The sequence below is a fragment of the Erpetoichthys calabaricus genome, chromosome 9 (assembly GCF_900747795.2).
Source record: "Erpetoichthys calabaricus chromosome 9, fErpCal1.3, whole genome shotgun sequence".
NCBI classification, from domain to species: domain Eukaryota; kingdom Metazoa; phylum Chordata; class Cladistia; order Polypteriformes; family Polypteridae; genus Erpetoichthys; species Erpetoichthys calabaricus.
In genome coordinates, this window is record NC_041402.2 from 12830063 (window position 1) to 12852320 (window position 22258).

The 22258-nt window shown below is 35.6% G+C and overlaps 1 protein-coding gene across 4 annotated transcripts in view; it reads right to left on the minus strand.

Moving 5' to 3' along the window:
• The window catches only part of LOC114657372 (LIM/homeobox protein Lhx2), a 412444-nt gene that overhangs the window by 27705 nt on the left and 362481 nt on the right, over positions 1-22258 (minus strand). For 2 of the 4 annotated variants that reach the window (XM_051931945.1, XM_051931944.1), the window contains exons 2-3: positions 13673-13875; positions 11716-12092 (exon numbers count right to left, since the gene is read on the minus strand). In XM_051931945.1, the coding sequence (XP_051787905.1) occupies positions 11716-12092; positions 13673-13872 (577 nt within the window). In that variant the 5' untranslated portion in view covers positions 13873-13875. Of the gene's footprint in view, positions 1-11715; positions 12093-13672; positions 13876-16431; positions 17813-22258 lie in introns of those variants that run through there. The other 2 variants (XM_051931942.1, XM_028809155.2) reach the window with 2 other exon arrangements.

The window sequence follows — 22258 nt, forward strand, 5'->3', positions numbered from 1 at the left end:
AGTGCATCTCTTAGTCTTATTAACAATGGTAATTTATTATCCAAATTGCAATCTTCACCTAATTCCCTAGTAATATTGTCACGCCGTCGTAACTTTGCCAAATGCACTAAAACAAATGTTAATTTTAGAGATTCGTTTCGGATTCATTCAGAGAGATCCCCATAAAATCATGAAATATCCCTATATTACCGGCCTTTACCAGATCCGGAACAAAATTAATATTTTACCACTCTGCATACGCACAAGCGTACATGTAGGCCTACTGGTCATCTAAGGCCTTTTCTGGATGTTTTATTAGAACACATTCCCGAGCTCCGGACCCCCCCACCTCCCATCCGGGGCCTGCACATCCGGAGCCTGCACATTTCTGAACCACGTAGGGCCCCCAAACTGCCAAGAACAGCCCTGACCCTGCGGTGGGCTGGCACCCTGACCGGAGTTTGTTTCCTGCCTTGCACCCTGTGTTGGCTGGGATTGGCTCTCAGCAGACCCCCGTGACCCTGTAGTCAGGAATACAGTGGGTTGGATAATGGATGCATGGATTGATGGGTTCCACTAAAGTGAAACTTGCAAACAAGAGCAAAACTAAACTCTGGACAAAACGCCTCATCTATCCTTGCACTCTTTCCAGACCCAGCTAGTGCATCGCTGGGATTCAAAGGTGGGAGCACCTGGAAGAAACGTGAAGGGAAGCTGCACGCTCTACACAGGCAGTGCAATCGCTGGGATCTGAACTTGGGTGTGAGAGACTGGTAGACCACTTGGCTCTCCACGGCCCCTAATTCATAAACCACATCACATCCATAAACCTACTCAATCCAATTTAGGATCATGAGGGTCCAGACATAATCCTGGAAACATCATTCACAGAGCTGACCCTGTTATGGAGAGTCGGTCCTTCACAGGTCTACTCACTCACACACACGCAGCCGATTGAAGACCACCAACTAAAACAATACCCGTGTTTTTGGGATATTAAGAGGAAATAATAGAAAAAACCCACACAGACACGGGAAGAATGTGCAGACTTTCCACAGACAGCAGCCAGGCATTGGATGTGAATCCAAGATGCAGGATTTGTGAAGCCACAGTATTTCTCACAGACGAAACAAACATGGATGTTCATTTTAAATGTCAAATTAAACTTGAAACCCAAGAATATTGAAACGCATACCTGGATTCGACTGCCTATATTTGTGTTGAGTCTGCATATTCTCTCCATATCCATGTGGATTTACTCTTGATACTCTGGTAATAAATATTTACTCTTATTAATGTCTTCACTAAATGTGATAATTAATATTAGAAACTAATGCACAAAACCGAAACTCAAAGTAAAATGTGCAAAGGTTTTGTAATATGTGAACATTTTTAATTAATATTTGAGAATGCACATTTTCTGAAACAGTCTGATATGATGAGCCAGGTGATGCTCATATTTTGGAGATACTAAATCCTTCTCTTCCTGGCTCTGTCCAAGGCAAAATGAGTTCATTTTTTACATTTCCGACGCTCCGTGTGTTTATTTCTTTAATAACTCATGTGCACCTTTTCTCTTGATGTCGGCTTTACTCTGCTGTCACTTCTTAACGATAATGGACTCCTATGTACATTCACTTCATTGTTGTTGTTCCGATTTGATGTTGAGGAGTTTGCGGGCTCAGTCTTTGCCAGCCATTTATCTTTTACTTGAATTATCTTAGGCTCCATTGAGTTGTATTCTTGTGGGCTTTGTAACGGTTCTCTTTACACTCTATAAAATAACGATTTACTGATTGACTGATGGGTTGAACAGGAAAGTGATGTGTCATTACGCATTTGCCGTTGTGAACGCCGTGTTTTTCATACAGTTAGAAATTAATCAGCGGCTCTCAAAATGCAGATTGAGAAATGCTGACAAGCTCCAGCCTGCCCCTCCACAGACACAAGCGAGCAGCTGCTGCTCGGCTCCCCACCACACAGCCACAAGCTCAAGTACTTCCGCCAGCTTGGCTGCATACTGGCACCCACTGAATGGGCTTTGCAGACCAATGGCCACCATTCTCTTCTGCAGCCTCCGGCGGCCCCCTCAACCCTCTCCTCCTGAACATGACAAAATAACGCATGGCAGGGGCAAACTACAGTTTGAGCAAACTCTTCAGGAGGCGCCCACGTTAAGAAAAGATGACGAATGAATGATGCCAAATTGTAGGCACTTTTACTTTTTTATTTTATCAAGGATCTTCTTTGGAAGTGTGTATAATTTAGAGTCAAGCAAGGCTGTTATATTTAGTAAAAGCCAAACACCTTTATCCTAACAGGAAAAAAGAGAAGAATTACATATTTAAGTTTCTTTTTTAGAAGATGTTAACGAGTCTATCCATTAGAATAAAATACTGCATGAAATTCATTCAGTGCTTTTTATCAATACAGATGTTCTCCCCACACAGCACATATCAGTAAGGTCAGCTCCGCTGCTAGTCCTATGATTAATTGTCAGCTTAATGAGTGTTTTGTAAAATCCCACATTACATAATTCTCAAAAAATTCTCCTGGTCCCATGCCCATGTCATGCTGACCATAGCGTTACCCCATAATGTTTTAGCTGAAATCGGTTGAAATGAAGAAGATTCCGATTCAAGATAACATATTATATCATTACCAGTGTAGTGATTTTAGATAGATAGATAGATAGATAGATAGATAGATAGATAGATAGATAGATAGATAGATAGATAGATAGATAGATAGATAGATAGATAGATAGATAGATAGATAGATAGATAGATAGATAGATAGATATGAAAGGCACTGATAGATACGAAAGGCACTGATAGATAGATAGATAGATAGATAGATAGATAGATAGATAGATAGATAGATAGATAGATAGATAGATAGAAAAGACACTAATAGATAGATAGATAGATAGATAGATAGATAGATAGATAGATAGATAGATAGATAGATAGATAGATAGATAGATAGATAGATAGATAGATAGATACTTACAAAAGGCACTAATAGATAGATAGATAGATAGATAGATAGATAGATAGATAGATAGATAGATAGATAGATACTTACGAAAGGCACTAATAGATAGATAGATAGATAGATAGATAGATAGATAGATAGATAGATAGATAGATAGATAGATAGATAGATAGATAGATAGATAGATATGAAAGGCACTGATAGATACGAAAGGCACTGATAGATAGATAGATAGATAGATAGATAGATAGATAGATAGATAGATAGATAGATAGATAGATAGATAGATAGATAGATAGATAGATAGATAGATAGATAGATAGATAGATAGATACCACAAAAAATGCATGTGTATATATAGGAGAAAGGCACTCTTAGGGACTACATAAAATGGATACACTGATACATGTACACAGATAAAAAGCCACTACATATGCCCAAATGCTTATATATACTGTATATATATAAAGGCACTATATAGACAGATAAATAGGTAGATATGTTACATACATAAGTTACTCAAATATATGTGAAAAAGATTACATAAAAATACATACATAAAATAAGAACGATATTTTATGTAGATGGATATGAATGGGGCCTCAAAAATAGACATATAAAAACATTCATAAGAAAGCAACCATACACATATAGCTATGAAAGGAACAAAATAAAAATGATTACACAGACACCTGCATGCACAGTATATATATAATATATATATATATATATATATATATATATATATATATATATATATATATATATATATATATATATATATATGAAAAGGCATTTAGACAAAGAGACAGACAGACAGACAGACAGCTCTTAATGCCTGAGGTAATCTAAAGTAATAGTACTCCATAGATCACGAAAGGTATTAAAAGGAAATGAATATTATTAACAAAAAAATAGATTTTAATATATGAATCAATTTGCACAATCTCAAATTATGATTCAATTAATAAGTCAGACTGTATTTATTACCCTAGTATGCCAACTCTCTTTAACGGTGGTCACCATCCATGTCCCTATCTTTCGCTTCTTCGCTTTGATGACAGTTTCATTTTAGCAGTACTGTAGTATGCAATGGTACTAATACACTAATTGTTATTTGTTTGTAGCAGTTGTGTTCGTCTTATGTTTAGAATTAATGTAATTTACTCATTGGCATTTTTCTGTTCTATATATTACACCAGCAATCTAGACTCACTATTTATTATATTGAATTGATGTTTGTTATCGCTATTGTGAAAATTTGAGAAAGGTTCGATTTCTGCTGGTTAAAGAGATTTTCTGACTTCCACACCATGTTATTTGTCTGTAACGTGCAGCGCTCCTGAGCTCTTTTTATGCATTTCTTGTGAAAATGGTCCCATATCCCAGACGACACGGCGTTAGCTTTTGTTTCAGAAGGATTAGCCTACTTAGAAGTTAGTCAGCTCCCAGTTCAGCGGGTGACTAAGAGCTGACAGTCTTTGACTAATGGAGGGGTCACAGAGAAGAGAAAAACAAGTAAAGCTTGAGCCTGAATTGATTGGCATCCGGGAACATATTATAATGCACAACGTTATTTTCATCCTAATTACTCTTTACAAATACCCAACAATAGTTTATCTTACGAATATTAAGTAGTGTGTAAATAAGTTAATAAATATTAAAGAAATATAATTCGTCACCTATTTTCTGACAGGATTGCAGGTTAAACGTGTGTGTGTGTATTAATATTCAATATAAGACTGTTCTATGAATAATACAGTTTAAGAAGTGAATGCTGTATTTGAACACGTCGTGTAATACACACTGTATTGATGCACGTTGTGACCAGTGTTATGTGAAATAATGGCTGATTAACTACCTGAAATATATTTACTATTTACAGCGCGTATTGTACCAGTTTTCGTTCTTTTTATTCCTAAACAATTTAGTTCAGTGCAGGGCCGTGTGAGGGTATGAAATAATCACTCTTGATAACAAAATATATAACTTAGTAACATGATACATTCAACAATTACATTGCCATACATATTGACATTAAAATTTTGCAAGTTTAATTTTCAGAAACAAAAGAGCGTTGATGTATTTATGACTCAGCCAATGTTATTTCTGAATAAAATAACAAATAGAAAGCAGGATATAAATACATTGCTCATTCCGTTTCTCTTATGTTCCCAGTAAATCTCACTTAAACCAGTCCACATCTCTATACAGATTTTTTTTATGTGAATTTCTAACACGATTGTTTTCCCTTGGATGCTTGTCTTACTTTAAAACAAAGATTCGAAGTCGGCTAAGTGAATACAATGTCATTCAGTTATAGACCTCTAGGGGGCACCAGAGCTCTAAAATAATCCCACACGGTCTTCACTAATGAAGTTGTTATTTGTTATATATTTAATTCTATTTAAACTCAGATAAAGCCTTTAGTAGATTATAAATCTATTTGCCAGTTAAACATGTTTTAACAAAAGAGAATTACGGGAGTAAATTATATAATACAAATGAAAATTAGATGGTTTACTAACATAGGATGCTTAGGGTCTATCATGCATAATTACTGGTCATGTCAATTATTGAGTGAGTGTTTAGCATAAAGCACGGTTCACTACATAATGGGACGGGGGTAAGCGAGATATTGCTATTAATTTTCTAATGGAGGTGTAAGAGACACTTTGATCTGGAGTTTTTCACCCTCAATTAAATCTATTCAATTGATCTGAGAAGCAATGTTTAAGTGTACTTATTTCATTTCCCACCCGTATTTTTTTAAAATTCAAGAACATAAATGAAAACCTAATATGCAACATACCTATTGATATTTTAACGAGGATTATAAAACATGGCTCAGGTGTATTTTATGCAGATTTGACTCCGTGTGAAATAACATACATTAAACTTACTTCAAATAAAGATCAGACATCTAATTTTGTTACAAAAATCGTTTCAATCACTAATAACACACACACCATATATATATACTGTATATTCATAGAGAGAGAAATAGATATAGATATATACATATGTGTGTGGCATAATAAATCTAAGTGTGTGTATTTTATATACTGTATATATAAACCCTATAAAGTATCTATCTATCTATCTATAATATATATATATATATATATATATATATATATATATATATATATATATATATATATAGTACTATTTTTTGTACCATGTTTTCCCAATGCAGTTCGGCAAAACTCATCCCGGATTGGACGATGGTGCGCAGTCAGTGCAATATACACGCTACTGAGCCAATTATCATTTTATTATTATAACTTATCTATTTTTGTGAGTGTGTGTGTTTATTTATTCATTTTTATTTTTATCTATTTGTAATTTGTTTTTCTTTTCTTTTAACAATTCCTTTAATATCCTGTAAAGCACTTTGTGCTATAGTCTTTGTATGAAAAGGTGTTGCAAAAATATGCTATTGATTGCTGCAAGTTATTCTGACATAAGCAATGCAAGCATAACCATATTTAAATGTTATTTACCTTTGTTTAAATATTCTTGTTGATTTTTTTTTTGGGTGTTTGTGAAAATAATTCCCAAATAATCTTTTGAGCTAATTCCTTGAAAATTGTACTTTTGATTTATTCAAGCGCTAATCAAGAAGAAAACATGAATTCCATAACAAGATGGTGAAAATATTTCTGTATGATTTAGTTTGTTGTGAGATCGGAAACATTTATTATTATTAATAATAATAATAATAATAATAATAATAATAATAATAATAATAATAATGCATTTTATTTACTGTATGGACTTAGCGCTCAGTTGCTGCCTTACACCACCTGCTGCCGTTATTGGCTCCGGGGTCTCACAACTCTGAGCTACAATAGGCGGATTCGGAAAATGAAGGTGTGGGCATTTATTTAATGGGTAATTTTTTATATTTTTTTGAATAATTGTTGTGTAATCTTTCATTCCTTTAATCATATCAAAATGCCAAGACGTTACCCACTCTTAAAAAAACAAGGTTATAAATGACACTTTACTGGATTATGCGGCTCCCTTGCTTTACACAGAAATATTTTATTCTGGGAGGGGTTCTATGCATGTGAAATGGGGTCTTTGGTCTTTGAAAGGGTTCTTAATATGTAGAAGAATACGAAATCTTTAATGTCCAGTAGGCTACAGTGTGCTGACCTAACTTCAACTGTGGTACTGCTCGCAGCACGTCTTTTTAAACTCAAGAACCCATTGGTATCTTATACATCTGCTGTTATCTATTCATAGTTATATATGGAACCAGTTACTGATCTAAATAAATGAAGGATCTTTCTGGAACCTTCACGTGGATGGTTCTTTAGGGAAAGATAAGAAATCTTTAATGTTTATTAGGCTACATGCAGGGTACCGACAGATCCAGAGAACCTGAACTAACACAATGTGATTGCATGCAGCAACTGTCTTTTTAAACTCAGGAACCCATCGGTATTTTATAGATCTCCTTTCATCTATTCATTGTTATTTATGGAGCCTGTTAACGGATCTTAAATAAATAAAGGATCTTTCAGGACCTTCATGCAGATGGTTCTTTAGGGAACAAAAAATGGTTCCCCTATGGCACCGCTGTGAAGAACCACCTTGGCACTTTATTTTTAAGACTGAAGTTGCAGGATTTTTATTATATGGGGTTGGGCTAAAAAACTGTTCAGTGTTCGGAGTAGAACTTAAGAATTTTACAAATTCATCAGACTGAAAAGTGTGGCAGTGTTTATCGAAATTTGGTAGCCGCAGTTCCTCTTTCCGACTCCTAAATCCCATTTGATGTATGAATAGATAAAATATTCCCGGCTGTGGGAGGCTTTCCCCCCTTCCTCCAATTCACAGAGGGGGCATTTTATTCAGCATTATGTACAGGTGCTTCTGTGTTCAACAAGCTTTCAGACATTGATTTACTGACCTAAAAACCCATCAAACTGCAATTCAACAAGTGAAAAAGAAATTACGATCACAGAAGCCTTCTTTTTATAAAGAAATCTTTTTGAAGTTCCGGCTTCCATGTGAGCCATTTTTCCACTTGTCAGCCTCCATCCTCGTCTAAAATCCTCCAGTCCGGCTCTCTCTGTGTAACTCGCCACAAACTGGGACTTGTTTGGCTAAAGAAAGGGGGCCAATTTAAAGTTTCAGCTTTTGAGGAGGAAGAAGAAGAAGAACAAGAAGAGGAAGAAGAAGAAGAAACAGGGTCCCCCGTAATCCTTACAACCCCTCCCCCTTTGAAACAGTTCCCAAACTACAAGAAGTGCTCTATAAAAAGAAAAAGAAAAAAAAGCAAACACGTATTAACTTAAATGTGAATTCAGTCTCCGGTGTTTTTAACAACAAAACTTAATATTGTATAATGAAACTTCTATGTGCATTTTAGAACATGGTGTACGTTTAGATAGATAGATAGATAGATAGATAGATAGATAGATAGATAGATAGATAGATAGATAGATAGATAGATAGATAGATAGATAGATAGATAGATAGATAGATAGATAGATAGATAGGACTGCCACATACAGCAGATTAGTGCTAGAAGCAGACCGTTATAATTCTTACAAAAATGGACGTTGATGGGCGATCCTCTGTAAATGCAATCCCTCTGTCCACTGCAAACAGTAGAACGTGCAGACATGCTTATTAAAATAAATTGCTAATTTTCAAATGAAACTAAACTTTATATGTGATTCGTGTCCTCGTCAACGGCAAAAGATGCTTATGCGAACTAAATGCTTGAAGATTCAAGCTGCTAAAGGCGAGTAGGCAAAACCGTTAACTCTTTATTAATCGGGATTTTAAAATAGCGCATCAGGAAGCCATTCGGACGCTATGCCTGTATCTCTGTACAAAACAGTGAAGGAACAAACGTCTACTTTACACTGATTCGTATTTATACTCATCAAACTTTAAAAGAAGCCATAGAGCCATAACAAGTCCCGATCTCCCCACCACGCCCCGCAGGCCAAACAAGCGCACCTCCGCCCCGCAACTGAAATACCAGCAAAGTTCTCGGTTTTTACTTAGTAACAAATTACTTGAAAAATGTTTTGCTTGTTAAATATGTTACTTCCTAGGTCAGAATTTCGATTTATTTGATGCAGGCCCTTCGAAGAGTCACATTTATTCATAAGCAACTTGCACCGATAGGATGCATCCGTTTCTTTTTTAATTGGATCAACAGACACCAGGTTAATGAGCGGTTCTCTTTATTCCTTACAATAAACGTACTCGATTTATTTCCATGACGATTTAAATGCTATTGCCTTCATCTGCACAAAATAAAGACATGGCTTGATTAAACTCTTTTTTTTCACAAAATACAACGTTGATGTTCCAGCGCGTGCAGCTTTCAACGTGAAGTCTGCAGATTTGTGCTCGTGATCAGTTTAGTGACTATTAGCTTTAAATTTACAAGCTTACTGAATTTACAGAGCCAAAACAAAGAAGAGGAGAAACAATTAACCAAGGCTGCTTTCCTTCACGTGACTGCACTTCACAAGGTTGTTTATTGCATCAATTGGCAAAGAAATGTCATTTTTAGACGCACTTATTTCGATCTCTCTGTTTATTTCGATTGTCTCTTTACACCAGTAATTTCTGAAAATGATCTTGACTATTTCCGCACGTAATACAAGTTTAACTCGAGAAGACATTTACAAGTTATATGTGAGCTGATATCGGTGTCCCTAAACTTTTCTTATACTTTGTTTAATGTGCAGTTATTACCAAACAATTTATACATTACTTTAGCTGTTTTTGGGGTGCAGTTGCGAAATGTGTACCCATTATTTCAATAAATATATTATTCAGTATTCCGGTCCGTCTACGTTCGATTGATTTTCAAAGGGAGATATGCTTAAGTGTATGAAGTGTGCACATGCTTAAAAATAAAGGTGTTAGGGGGGTTCTTCAGAGCAATAGCATGAGCGAACCATTTTGGGAACCATGACGGTTCCAGATACTTTTCATCCGTTAACAGGTTCCAAAAATGCTAAGTGCTGGTTTTCTTGATATGTAAGTATCCTGCTAAGGTATACTGTGCGATTAAAATGTTCTTTTTTGTCCTAATATTAAGAACTTCTTTTAAAATCCAAAGAACTAATTTCATATGCATAGGACCATGCATTCCCACAATAAAACGATTCTTTGCCAGGCAATGGTTCTACGAGAAAGCACATAACCGAGGAACCTGCCATTACGGTGCCGATATTTTCAAGAGTGGAAACATCCTCACATTTTGATATGACTAAATGAATTAAAGATTGCACAAAAAATAAAAAAAATAACAGAGCGCATTAAAATAGAACATATTAATCATCAAGGTAAATACCCACCCATTCATTTTATGAACTCGCTTATTCTAGTTCAGGGTTGTGAGACCCCCGGAGCCTATAAGAACAGCATCTGATGTAAAGCAGCAGCTAAGCGCTAGTCCATCATATAAATATTTCAGTTTTCATAAGAGGCTTAGCCAAACAGAAGGAAAGTGTAAGGCAGGAACCTTTTCAGAACCCAAAGAACAAATTTCATATGCAAAGAACCTCTCCAAAATGAATAATGTTTCTTTGTGCAAGCAATGGCTCTACGAGGATTCACACAACCCAAAGTGCCATTATAGGCAAGCGTTATTTTTAAGAGTGAGTCATAAGTTTTATATGTTTGTATAAAAATATATAATTTACTAATTACGCATTACATATACACTATATACATATACTTAAATATATACACACATACATAATAAATATAAACATACATATATATGTTTTACACACACACATACATACATACATACATATATCGTGTGTGTGTATGTTGGAGAGAGAGTGTGTCTATAATTGCATGGATAGATAACAAATTGTAAATAAATGTATCCAACACTTCAATTAATGGATAAGAAAAATGTGCCGCTGGAGAAACAATTTAAATTTAAAATGTTTCACAAATCTTTCTGGAAAACAAATGAGTGGGATTTTTTTTAAAAAAATGAGGATTACCATTTAAAACTTTAGCACGACAATGGATAATCTGCAGCACAATAAGAAAGGTGTTAGAAATTGTCAGGTACTGTGCTTCAAAAGTCTGTTACAGCCTCACGCCTTTTTTATTCTATAATTCTGCACAATATATTCACACAACAACTAGGTGAAAAATGTTTTCTCATAAACATTTTTGATTAATGTATTGATTAATGTGAAGTTAATAACCATTACCCCACACCCGCCCATTAAAATGGATTTATGATCGTCCACCGTTAGTTACCTAGGATGAAACACTCAAGGGACCATCTGCCCATCTATACCCGGAAAGAGTCCCCATTCTACCCCCCTAGTCACACACACACCACTGCCACCATCGCGACCCCCTCCCCTTGCCGTATATATTATATGACTCATATATATATATGAAAAGAGAGAGAGAAAGAGAGAGTTAATACACTTTTCCAAGTCTAAACTTTCAAGGCGACGAGAACCTGCAGTTCAGAGGAAACTCCGTGAATGTTGAACACAGACAGCAGTTGGCTTACAGGTCGTTTTGGATTAGGTTTTTGAAGTGACTCATAGAAATCTAGTAGTGATTATAACAGAGTAAGCTTTCAAATCTGAGTTTCCTAAATATCGTAAATAGACTGATCCCTATCTGGGGGCGCGAGTGGCCCATACTCTTTAATTAAACGTACAATGTTCTTGTTTGCCAGTTCCTACTTAAAGAAAATGATAAGTCCCTTACCTGCATTATACGCCGCCAAGTCAGCGCCAGGTCCCGGGCTCTTCCTCTTCCGTGGCCGTCCTTTCTGGACAGTACCGACCCCGTTATAATAAGGCAGTCCGAGGGTGTTGGCAGCCCCAAGTCCAGCGCCCTTGTTGGAAGCTACGTCCGAGTGATTGAAATGAGATTGGTATTCCCCCTGAATTAAAGTCTCAAAGTGAAGCCGGCAATAAACTAAGTTGTCCTTCATGCCAAAGTGGTCGCCGGTGGTGAGCATTTTGTTGCAGGTGGTACAGGTGAAACAGTTCAAGTGATAGACCAAATCCCGGGCCCGCATCACCATCTCTGAGGCAGAAATCCCAAGATGGCACCTGGCGCACCTCTGAACGGAGAATCTCCTGGATGGAATGAAAGAAAACAATTTATGTGAGGATCAGAAAAGATGAGATGATTGTTAGGAGAAATAGTCAGTAAGATTACACGAATCCCTCCTTACATCTGTGTTTGAACACCAATCCAAGTGTAAGTGGTGCAGCTTTATTCTATAGCTTTACTAAATTATCATATTCGCAACAGAAAGAAATGTTCCCAGCAAGTATTAAACAGCAAAAATTGTAATGAATCCTACTTATGAATATTACCAACGCAAAATCATCATACGCTGTCAAACCAAGATCTGTTATCAAATAGGGATCAGATTGTGAAAAAGTCGGTTACAATTATATGACATCACAATAGCCTGTCTTATTTTCTTTTCTTCTTCTGTTTTTTTTTTTTTTTTGTCTTCTCAGCTGTTATCATATAAACAGTCCGAAAGTGTGCGGATGCCATCTGCATAAACACAGTTTCAATAGCTTTAACCCCCTAAGGGCATTCAGTTTTGTCTAAAAAAAAAATCACTGAGAAAATATATTTAAAGGAGACTTCATATTACCGATTTGTATAGCCTGGCTTCATTAATAAAACAATTTAGGAAAGATTTAATTAAAGGTGTTTAATAAAAGAATACATCATATGATCGCATATTTTGGTGTAAGACATTACACAGTCGAGATAGATAGATAGATAGATAGATAGATAGATAGATAGATAGATAGATAGATAGATAGATAGATAGATAGATAGATAGATAGATAGATAGATAGATAGATAGATAGATTTGGCTAATCTTCATAAATAGTAAATCGTCTCTTTTAATAAAAGCGAGACGCCAGGTCCCACACCATTTTTAACAAGTCCCAGGAGGATGAGTGCCATGGCTGCCTGATTCAGCGGACTAAATCTCTGGATGACAAAAAAAAAAAGAAGAAAAACATTACCCGTCTACACACCAGATTCAGACGCAAATAACATATGTTAAAAATGATCCACTTATGAATTCCAAATTATTTTACATTTTTCTTTCAGATGCTGTATATGGATTTCAAATGCATATTAGTGTCATCTGATTCTTCACGTAGAGAAACTCAGGGGGCCGCAGGCAATAAAAGTATTTTAGAATCCCAAAATAATGAACTTAAAATACTTTTGTGAAATGTGTAAGGTTAAGGTTATAGGGTTACGGGGATGTCCTTTGGTTTACAGAGCGTATATGCGTGTATGTCCAAATATCGAATTGTATCTTTGGATCATTTGGATCAGCAGCCTGTTCATTTAATATTGACTTTGATAACTGCACAATAATGCTGAGGATATTGGATCAAGGTATGATGAAGCTTGATGTATGTTTTAATACCGTAATCGTAACTCAAGGAAAAGGACAATCGTTTCATTACTAGGTTGCTGTTTGGTACGATCCCGTTATTTGCTGTAATAATACATCAGAACCTCTGAGGTTAACTCGGAAGCAACCGTTTTACAAATACTTCATCAAGTTCTCTTTGTTACAGGCCGCTCATCTGTTGAATACGCACTTTTAAAATGTCCGCACGTCGGTGCTCGGACTGAGGTGTTCTCGCTTTTGAAATAATCTGAGTACCTGTAATAGTCCTCCTTGCAGTAGATGCTGCCATCCTTGCTGAAGCAGGTGAGCTCCGACTCCAGGTTCAGTTTACATTCACAACATTTCAAACAGCGCATGTGCCACTGCTTGTCGACTGCGAGCAGGTAGTAGCGGTCTGAAATCTTTCCCCCGCAGCCAGCGCACAGAGCCACGCGGTCGCTGCTTATCGAGGGCATAGTCTGCAAGAAAAGATGCAAAAATATATATATATATATATAGTAAAAATAATAACAATAATAATAATAAGAAGAAGATAAAGATGTGGATGGCTGTAAAAGAAGCCAAGAAATAAAATGCTTTGTGGATATTCAAATTAGTAATGTCATGTGCCCATAAAAAGAATCAGCAAAGAAAAACACCAGCTTTTAAACTGTACTTGCGTTTTAAGAAATGCTACACATATAATTAACCTATTTTTCACAGTTTTCTATTTAAAACAATATTTAAAATCTTCTGTAAAGTTTGAAATATGATACTTGTGTCAACCCCCTTTTTCCTTGTTACACTCTTAAGTTTCCGACTATGTTGCCAAAAATTGATCAAAATCTGTGAATTACTGTATTATTTCGCTAGGTCTGGCATTTGCTGAATAGCCTCTCTGAAATGGATCGTCATATCCTTTTCCCTTTAACAGACCGTACACACCTACAGTACTGGCAAAGAAGTTCATTTTTTTAAAGGTATCACAATTATTTTTAAAAGTCGCAATATATTCACCCACTTAGAATGATTTATTCATATTATAAATTTTAATCGTTTTCTGATAATTCACAGAAATATTGCAACACCATGCACACTACTTCAGTTACCTCACAATCAATGCGAAGAACAACAAAGACGTTAGCTTCTTAGACGTACGGTTTGAGTAATATATATTTATATATAGTAAATATAATTATTTACAGAATTTACGCTTCAGCTAAGTGACAGTAAAACGACAGCATGTCCAACAAACTAGAAAACGATTAAAAGGGGTAACTAGTGATTTGTTCAACATAAGGAAGTAAATAAGTAAACGTGAATGCAGGAGTAAAGTGCGTCGTAAGACTTTGTTAATTGAAAAATGTGTTTTCCATTCCATTAAATACTGTCAATAAGCAGCCGGAAAAATAGAAATAAAATCTATGTAAGCACTAACACTGCACTACAATGCTTTAAAAGGTGGAAAAATTATACGGTAGCTTAAGACAAATGCCAGATTATTTCAGAAACAAACCCAAACGTGTAGGTAAAACTGAGGTAGGGGTCAGGTTAAAGCAACATAAATATCATAAAGCGAATGCAAGCATCAATAAACAGAACGAACGAGCCTTAAAGTTTAAGATGTGAAATTCCTCATACCGGTTCTGCTACCTCATGTTACCTCATTATTAATTAGAACACAAATGCATGAATGTGTATAATAAAGCAAATTGAACGTTTATTCCTATTAAAATATGTTTGATCAGCTATAGAGACAGGTGATAGAAAATAGGAATTGTAGTAATTGAAATTGTAAAAACAGTCTTAATTACAGTTATTTTATATTTACAAGGGCGAGGAAGGACTGGTGCATAACTATCTGATTAATGTGAAATAATTGTGTTTTACATCATGTGTCAGAGGATAGTCCATACTGCAAAAACGCATTTTCTGTACTTTTAAACGTATACGAGTATATATATATATATATATATATATATATATATATATATATATATATATATATATATATATATATATATATATATATGAAAGCAGTTAGAAAATAAATAAACAACCATATATATATACATATATATTTATTTTTAACCGTATTCATCAACCTCGAGTCTCCCTTTTAAATATGTAATTTTCCCTTTACACCGACATTTTTTAATTTTTCGATTAACATGAATTTGTGAACTGCGCTGCAACGAGAGTTTAGGGCAGACGTAATGATGACTTTTTCAAATCAGGAAATCCTCATAAATTGAATTTAATTAATTGAGTCGATAGGAAAAAATAATTATCAAGTTGCGGCAAATTAATTAATGTAGTATTAATTTTATATTTCACAACAGTTACCTAATATTTACGTTATTATTTTAATAACCCGTGATTTTCAAGAACTAAAACTGTGTGGGTGTATTTGTATTAACGTGTTTACTCTTTATAATGAATTTATATTTTTAACTCGTTGTAATATGTGGTGTATCGGGCTTTGCTTTTCGTGTAGTATTGAAATTCGATTGCCCCTGCACGTTTCAGGATAAATGAGTCTTAACTTAAATTTTACTCCAAAAACCAACATTCTTTGTTTTTCAGACTGAATAATTACTCGTCGTATTTTGGTGTAAATATGCATATTTCAGTATACTATTAATAAATTATTAATTCTAATGTTAATATCAAGACAGCAAGAATTTATACAAAATGCTACTTTTATGAAGGTGATAAGTACCACCTAGAGTTAATTAAAATACATTGTTATCATTCATTCTAATCCTAATGAGAACTACAAAAAACTGGCTTGTTATCTGCCAATATGAAAATAATTTTTCAACGTTACTTTTTTTTGTGTAAAAATCTACTGACTAAACGTCAATTAGAAGTCATCCTCCGCTTAACTCATTTAATTGGTCGGCTTTATTATTTACCAGACATTCTCTATCATGACAGTACTGCTGTCTCATATCTCTTCCGCGTTCTGTTTCGTCCTTTATTTCTTTGCTTTCTTACTTCCATTACTTTCAGCCCCCTTGTCTTTTGCCTACCGTTTCAGTTTCTCCCATATCTATGGCCGAGCTGATCGTCGATGAGTCAGTTTTCACTCTCCGGTCCATATCGTCAATGACGCCGTGCATCTCTCCCCCGGAGAGGCCGTGGAAAAGCATCGCTGCTGCCGCTGCCGAAGGGTGAAAATTACACGTGTTTTCTTCGGATCTGCAGCCCAAAACTTCCATAAGGCGCAAACCTAACCCATGCATTTATACTGATAGACCACCTTGAGTTGTCCGTTCTTTATCAGTCCCGAAGTGAGAGACAACAAAAAAGAAAGGAAAAAAAATAAACTAAACAAAATAAAACAAGCTTGGCGAATGATCGTGTTTCGGTGGCATCAATTAGTTTTAAAATCAATAAGTTACATTATTCAGTTCAAGTCATGGATTTTTTTTATCTAATAGACATAGATATTAACAAATAAATCACGTTCTTCTTCCTGTTTCTTGCAGCGCAGATAAATTACACCAAATCGGTGCGCGTAGATTCTTGTAGTACAAATCAATGCCACCAATGGCAAATGATAAAACTGAAGATGTCTGATTAGTGAGGTCTGAAGTTTTAGATCTCTTCTCAATCTTCCAGGGTCCTGATTCAAATGATAAATATTTAAAGAGCAGCTAAGAAATCAGGCGGAACTGGTTACAGCTTCACACTGAACACATTTATTTAAATAAAAAAAATGAAAAGTTTACCAAAATGAAAAGAGTCAGTAGTAACGGTCCCCAGCACTTTGGGCTGCTTTTTTTTTTTTTAATTGTACAACTCTAATAGGTCGAGTCGCGGCGTTCTAGAAACCATTAACTGCAGCAAATGAAACTTAACGAAAAGTCGAAACGATGCAGGCTGCTGCATCTCACTGACGCCGACAGGAATCTGCAAGAATCGAAAGAGTCTTTCTGTGAGCGGTAAAAGAAAAAAAGGTGCCTTTGGAATTCCTACCAAACTGAGAATTGCAATAAACGAAAATCCTGCAATCAACTTTATAATAAGAAATAAAAGAGAATAAAACAAGACATAAAAAAAGCAGAATCGGATCTCGACGCTAAGGCTGCGGACCTCTTAAATGAGATGATGTTTTCTTAAGAAGTTTTTTTTTCTCTCTCTCTCTCTCTCCTGCCAACAGAGCTGTGTGTGAGTAATTGAGGAGGAGGAGTTCTCTATACGTTCAGTTTGTATAATCCCCTTCAAGACAGTCGCCGCCGCGGAGCCGCATTCTCCCGACCTGCGCGAGACTCCGCGCCTTTTCTACAGGGACCACAACGTCACAGAACCCCCTGCGCCGCCATTGGCTCCACATAGGTCACCGAATTCTTATTATAGTAACGCATTGGAGGTAGCGTATTAAAACACCACTGCTCCGTTCTCAGTCCCAAGTCGTGTTTTATTTTAAACGCTGTATTGTTGTGTGTCGCGCTTTTCATTTGTATCGACGGTCGCGGGGCTGAGCTAGAAATCGCCCGTTAACCGCATAACAGTCGCTGCTATGCCACTCACAAATTACGTAGGTCTCACACCAGGTAAGACAGAGAACTCACGTCACGATACTAAATACCCACCTCGTAGCGACGTAACGCGCTGATATCTTTACTGCATTCGTCACCATTTCGTGGGTACCCCAATAACTATATACTTGCCGAAAAGCAAGTCACATCTCAGTTAACACTTGAGCGGCCGTACAAGTAGACTTCATGTAGTCCGTTGTCCCAATCAAAGCGAAATCCCCTCTTCGAAGCAGTTAATTGTAAAGATTCTGAGTTTCAGGCTCGGAGATAACGGAGTCCTCTGAGTGTCGCGGAATATCAGATTACACCTCGTATCACAGAAACCGCCAACATTTTACTTCGACGAGTTCTGCTTCCTTCGTTAAAAAAAAATCCGCCTGTGACTGTTTCAAAGTTTACTAGCTGACACTCTAGATGAAGTCAACAGTGACAAACATTTAGTTTAATCACTCGGGAAGAGAGCACAAAAAGGTAGAAGCTCAGTTAAAGTACAATGGCCAGTTTACAGTTAGGCATTACGTGCAAATTCGCCGTGAAATTAACCCCTGCGCTGCACACAAAGCCCTGCAATTAACTGCTAAAACACTCACAGTAGGCCTCAGTGATAAATAAATAACTTTAAATAGATAATAATGTCACGTGGAATGTATTATTAAATGGGAATGTCTCTTTCTAAATCCGCTATTACAAGTTTCTTATGGTGAGGGCAAATTGTTTTTTCTTGTGTAATTTGCACACCCATTACAACATATTCACGACTTATTGTGTAGCCTCTGTTGGGATGCAGTACCCTGACTCAATGTTTCTGCCGTACAGGACACAAATGAAACGCAATATTTCTTATATAACAGACAGCGTGAGAGAGAGAGAGTACATGTTTGCCTACCTTTCTTTTTCTATGAGGTTTTCTGAAAGTATGCGACTTTCTTCAACATAACAGAAATGTATAAAATGAAGAATTTAATCTACAATATTTGGTTAACTAGTTAATTTACTATCTATCTATCTATCTATCTATCTATCTATCTATCTATCTATCTATCTATCTATCTATCTATCTATCTATCTGTTTTATGTTTTATAGGAAATTAATGTATAACAGTTAAGGACGAGCAAAAAAAGTTTCAAACCTGTAAATGTTTTACATATGCTGTAGACTCGTGACTGTTAATATGACTGTAGTTAGGTTACAACATGTTTACAATCTATCTATCTATCTATCTATCTATCTATCTATCTATCTATCTATCTATCTATCTATCTATCTGTCTATCTATCTATCTATCTATCTATCTATCTATCTCAATCTCTTATATAAGGCATTGTTTACATGCCTGATTACTAATCTATTATATATGAATCTAATAACTGTATGTACTTATAGAAATTTACTTGTAATAAATACATTGTGCATTACGCAGAACATTGGAACGATTTTTCAGCAGGAGTTCAATCCAAATCTCCAATCTTAAGAACCTGCTCAGAAAAACGGTAAAGTATAAACCAAACTTTCAAAAACACGTTAAACTAAGGACTCAACTATATATTAACCACGACACAACCTTTTATTTGTATGGCGTCTTTCACGCAACACACCAACAGTCCCTTATTGCGTGCGTTCATGTTTGTTATATATTTATTTTATGAGCTTCTGAAAACGACACAATTTCCCTCTGGGAACAAAAAAGTGTTCTATATATCTATCTACTTATTTGTTATATAGCGCCATTCATGTTCAAAGTATCTTTTAATTTAACTTCGATATCTATCTATCTATCTATCTATCTATCTATCTATCTATCTATCTATCTATCTATCTATCTATCTATTTCTTGAGCTGTTAACTTCAGGATTTATTTTTGCACAATTTTCACTCCTTTCGGATCGGTTGTTTTCCAAACCAATAGAGTCATATATGTATATTAGGTATGATGTATGTATCTTTAATACTTCTTTAAAAATCGCTATCTCCTTCCCACTATTCTGTCCTGTCGGTATTACCAAATATATATCATTGCAACACACTGTATTCCGAAAAATGGGCATTTAGTTATATTTAACATTTTCTCAAATCAAATGTTTGTTCTTGATCGCTCTTTAGTCTCTATGCAATGTGATAATGATTTTAGATCTGTTTTACCAAATGACACAAAATGGTTATTCTAGCTGTGTCCCTTGTGGGTTCCGAGCACCTTATGTAAGAAACGTATTTATTCACCGCTCTCTTATTGATAGATGATACAAGAATGCAAGCAGTTTATTATCATGATGATGATGAGGAGGATGATGATGCTTAAAACAAGTGGCTGTAAGTTTTTACAATCTTTTGTTTGTGCAGGTTTATATATACTTCACAGTCTCCTAAAAGACGAAAAAAATTAACACAGAGTGGAGCAATAAATTGTTGTTAAGAGCAGAAGAAAGGAGGAAGTAACATGGTTCTCTACCTGATATCACACATTGGTTTAAACATATGCAGTATCCATCCATCCAGCAGTAAATACAGATAAATGTGTTAGTGCACCATGCAATTCGAGGTTTTCCAACTTCTACTATTCAAAGAAAGGTGTGTAAAACAACAATGCATACATATTTTGTGTGTGACATTACACAATCAAAAGTAGATAGATAGATAGATAGATAGATAGATAGATAGATAGATAGATAGATAGATAGATAGATAGATAGATAGATAGATAGATAGATAGATAGATAGATAGATAGAGTGGCAGTGCAGTACAGTAACATCTCAATTTACTGCGACTTGCCCAACTTCACACTGTTTGTTTACGTCCCGTGAATTCATGCATCATATTAGTGTTTGTCATGTGTTTTTGAGAAGCAATCACAGCTCAGTTGCAGTTTCACCAACCGAGGGGGTGATGTAGAGCTGGCAGAGAGGCCTGGAAGTGCTTCAAGACTTTCATTTAGCTACTGTGGATGCGGTATTTTATGCCTTCTCGTTATATATTTCCACGTGTCTCGCTACTCTCGTCACAATAAATAAAGGTTGGTCGTTTTATACATTGTTGTAAGCTATTCATCATAATCTACATGCCTTTTACTAGCTTAAGAAGTGATCCTTGTTGTAATTTAGTCCACTTATTATGATTATTATAGTAAACGCATCTCTAACGCAAAACAGATCTTAAAATAATGACAAGCTGCAGTGTATAACCACAGTCCAAGTTATCAGTTGTGATGTCTTAAAGTTTATGAACAATGTGATCTGTCATTTTTATTAATTAACGCGCTCTTGTTCCAACTTTCCGTTGTTACTAACACAGCTTTAGCCACGAATACAGCACTCATTGTTAATACTAACAAAAATGCAGTAAAAAGGCAGACAAAGCCTCCATCTCCAATAACTTGATTAGCAAATCGGACCCTTGCAATAACATCTAACTAACCCTAGTACTAATATCTAAGTAAACATGTATTGTCTAAAAACTTAAACCTGAAAACGATTCTTGTAAGCTGTATTGCTTCCTGAATACGAATTATCCATTTAACCGAAGCTTACTCACATCACAACACGCAAACAACTAGTGTTACATTCACTCTATCACTGTTAAAGTAACTCTTTAAAGTATTCATATGAAAAGAATGTTCCGCTATATGCACTTTAAGTGTTAATTAACTCCTACGATTTTGCTCTGCAGTAAGCGAATATACTATTCGCCTTTCTTATCTCTCATTAAAGAAGAGAAAAATAACATCCGCATCCAGCGCGGTCTCCTGTTTTTCAGCTCGTTTCTTTCTTTTTTGATCTACGACCCAAAGCACAGAAATGTTTGCATGTGTAGTTTTAAAAAATCAGGTCTTTATTTGAAATCACCAATGCTGAATTAACCGTTATAATGTTAAAGTAGCCCTGTGTGGAAAGGCTATTTCATTATGTAGACTTTTAACTGTTAATTTAACACTTTTCATTTAAAGTTCTAGTTCAGACATATGGATACTGGCCGAGAGAAACGGTAATAAAAATGTAAATAGTCCTAGTGCAAAATTAATGCGAATTAGTTTTAATAAAGATGTCCGTAATAAGTTTAATGAACGCTACCGGTTTACACCTATACTTCAATTTGTTGGCATTATTATAAATAGCAGTCATCACAACTCCATAAAGCAAAACATACAAAGAATCTTTAAAGTAAAAAAACATAACTGTCAATAAATCCTCTCTCACACAGCAAACTTCCCAGATTGACAGGTGAACAAAACACAGGTCTTTGAGTTACTCTGCCTACTCCTCGGATTAGAACGTCACCGACTCCGGCACCATCTGGTACGTACCAGACAACCAGATCAGACA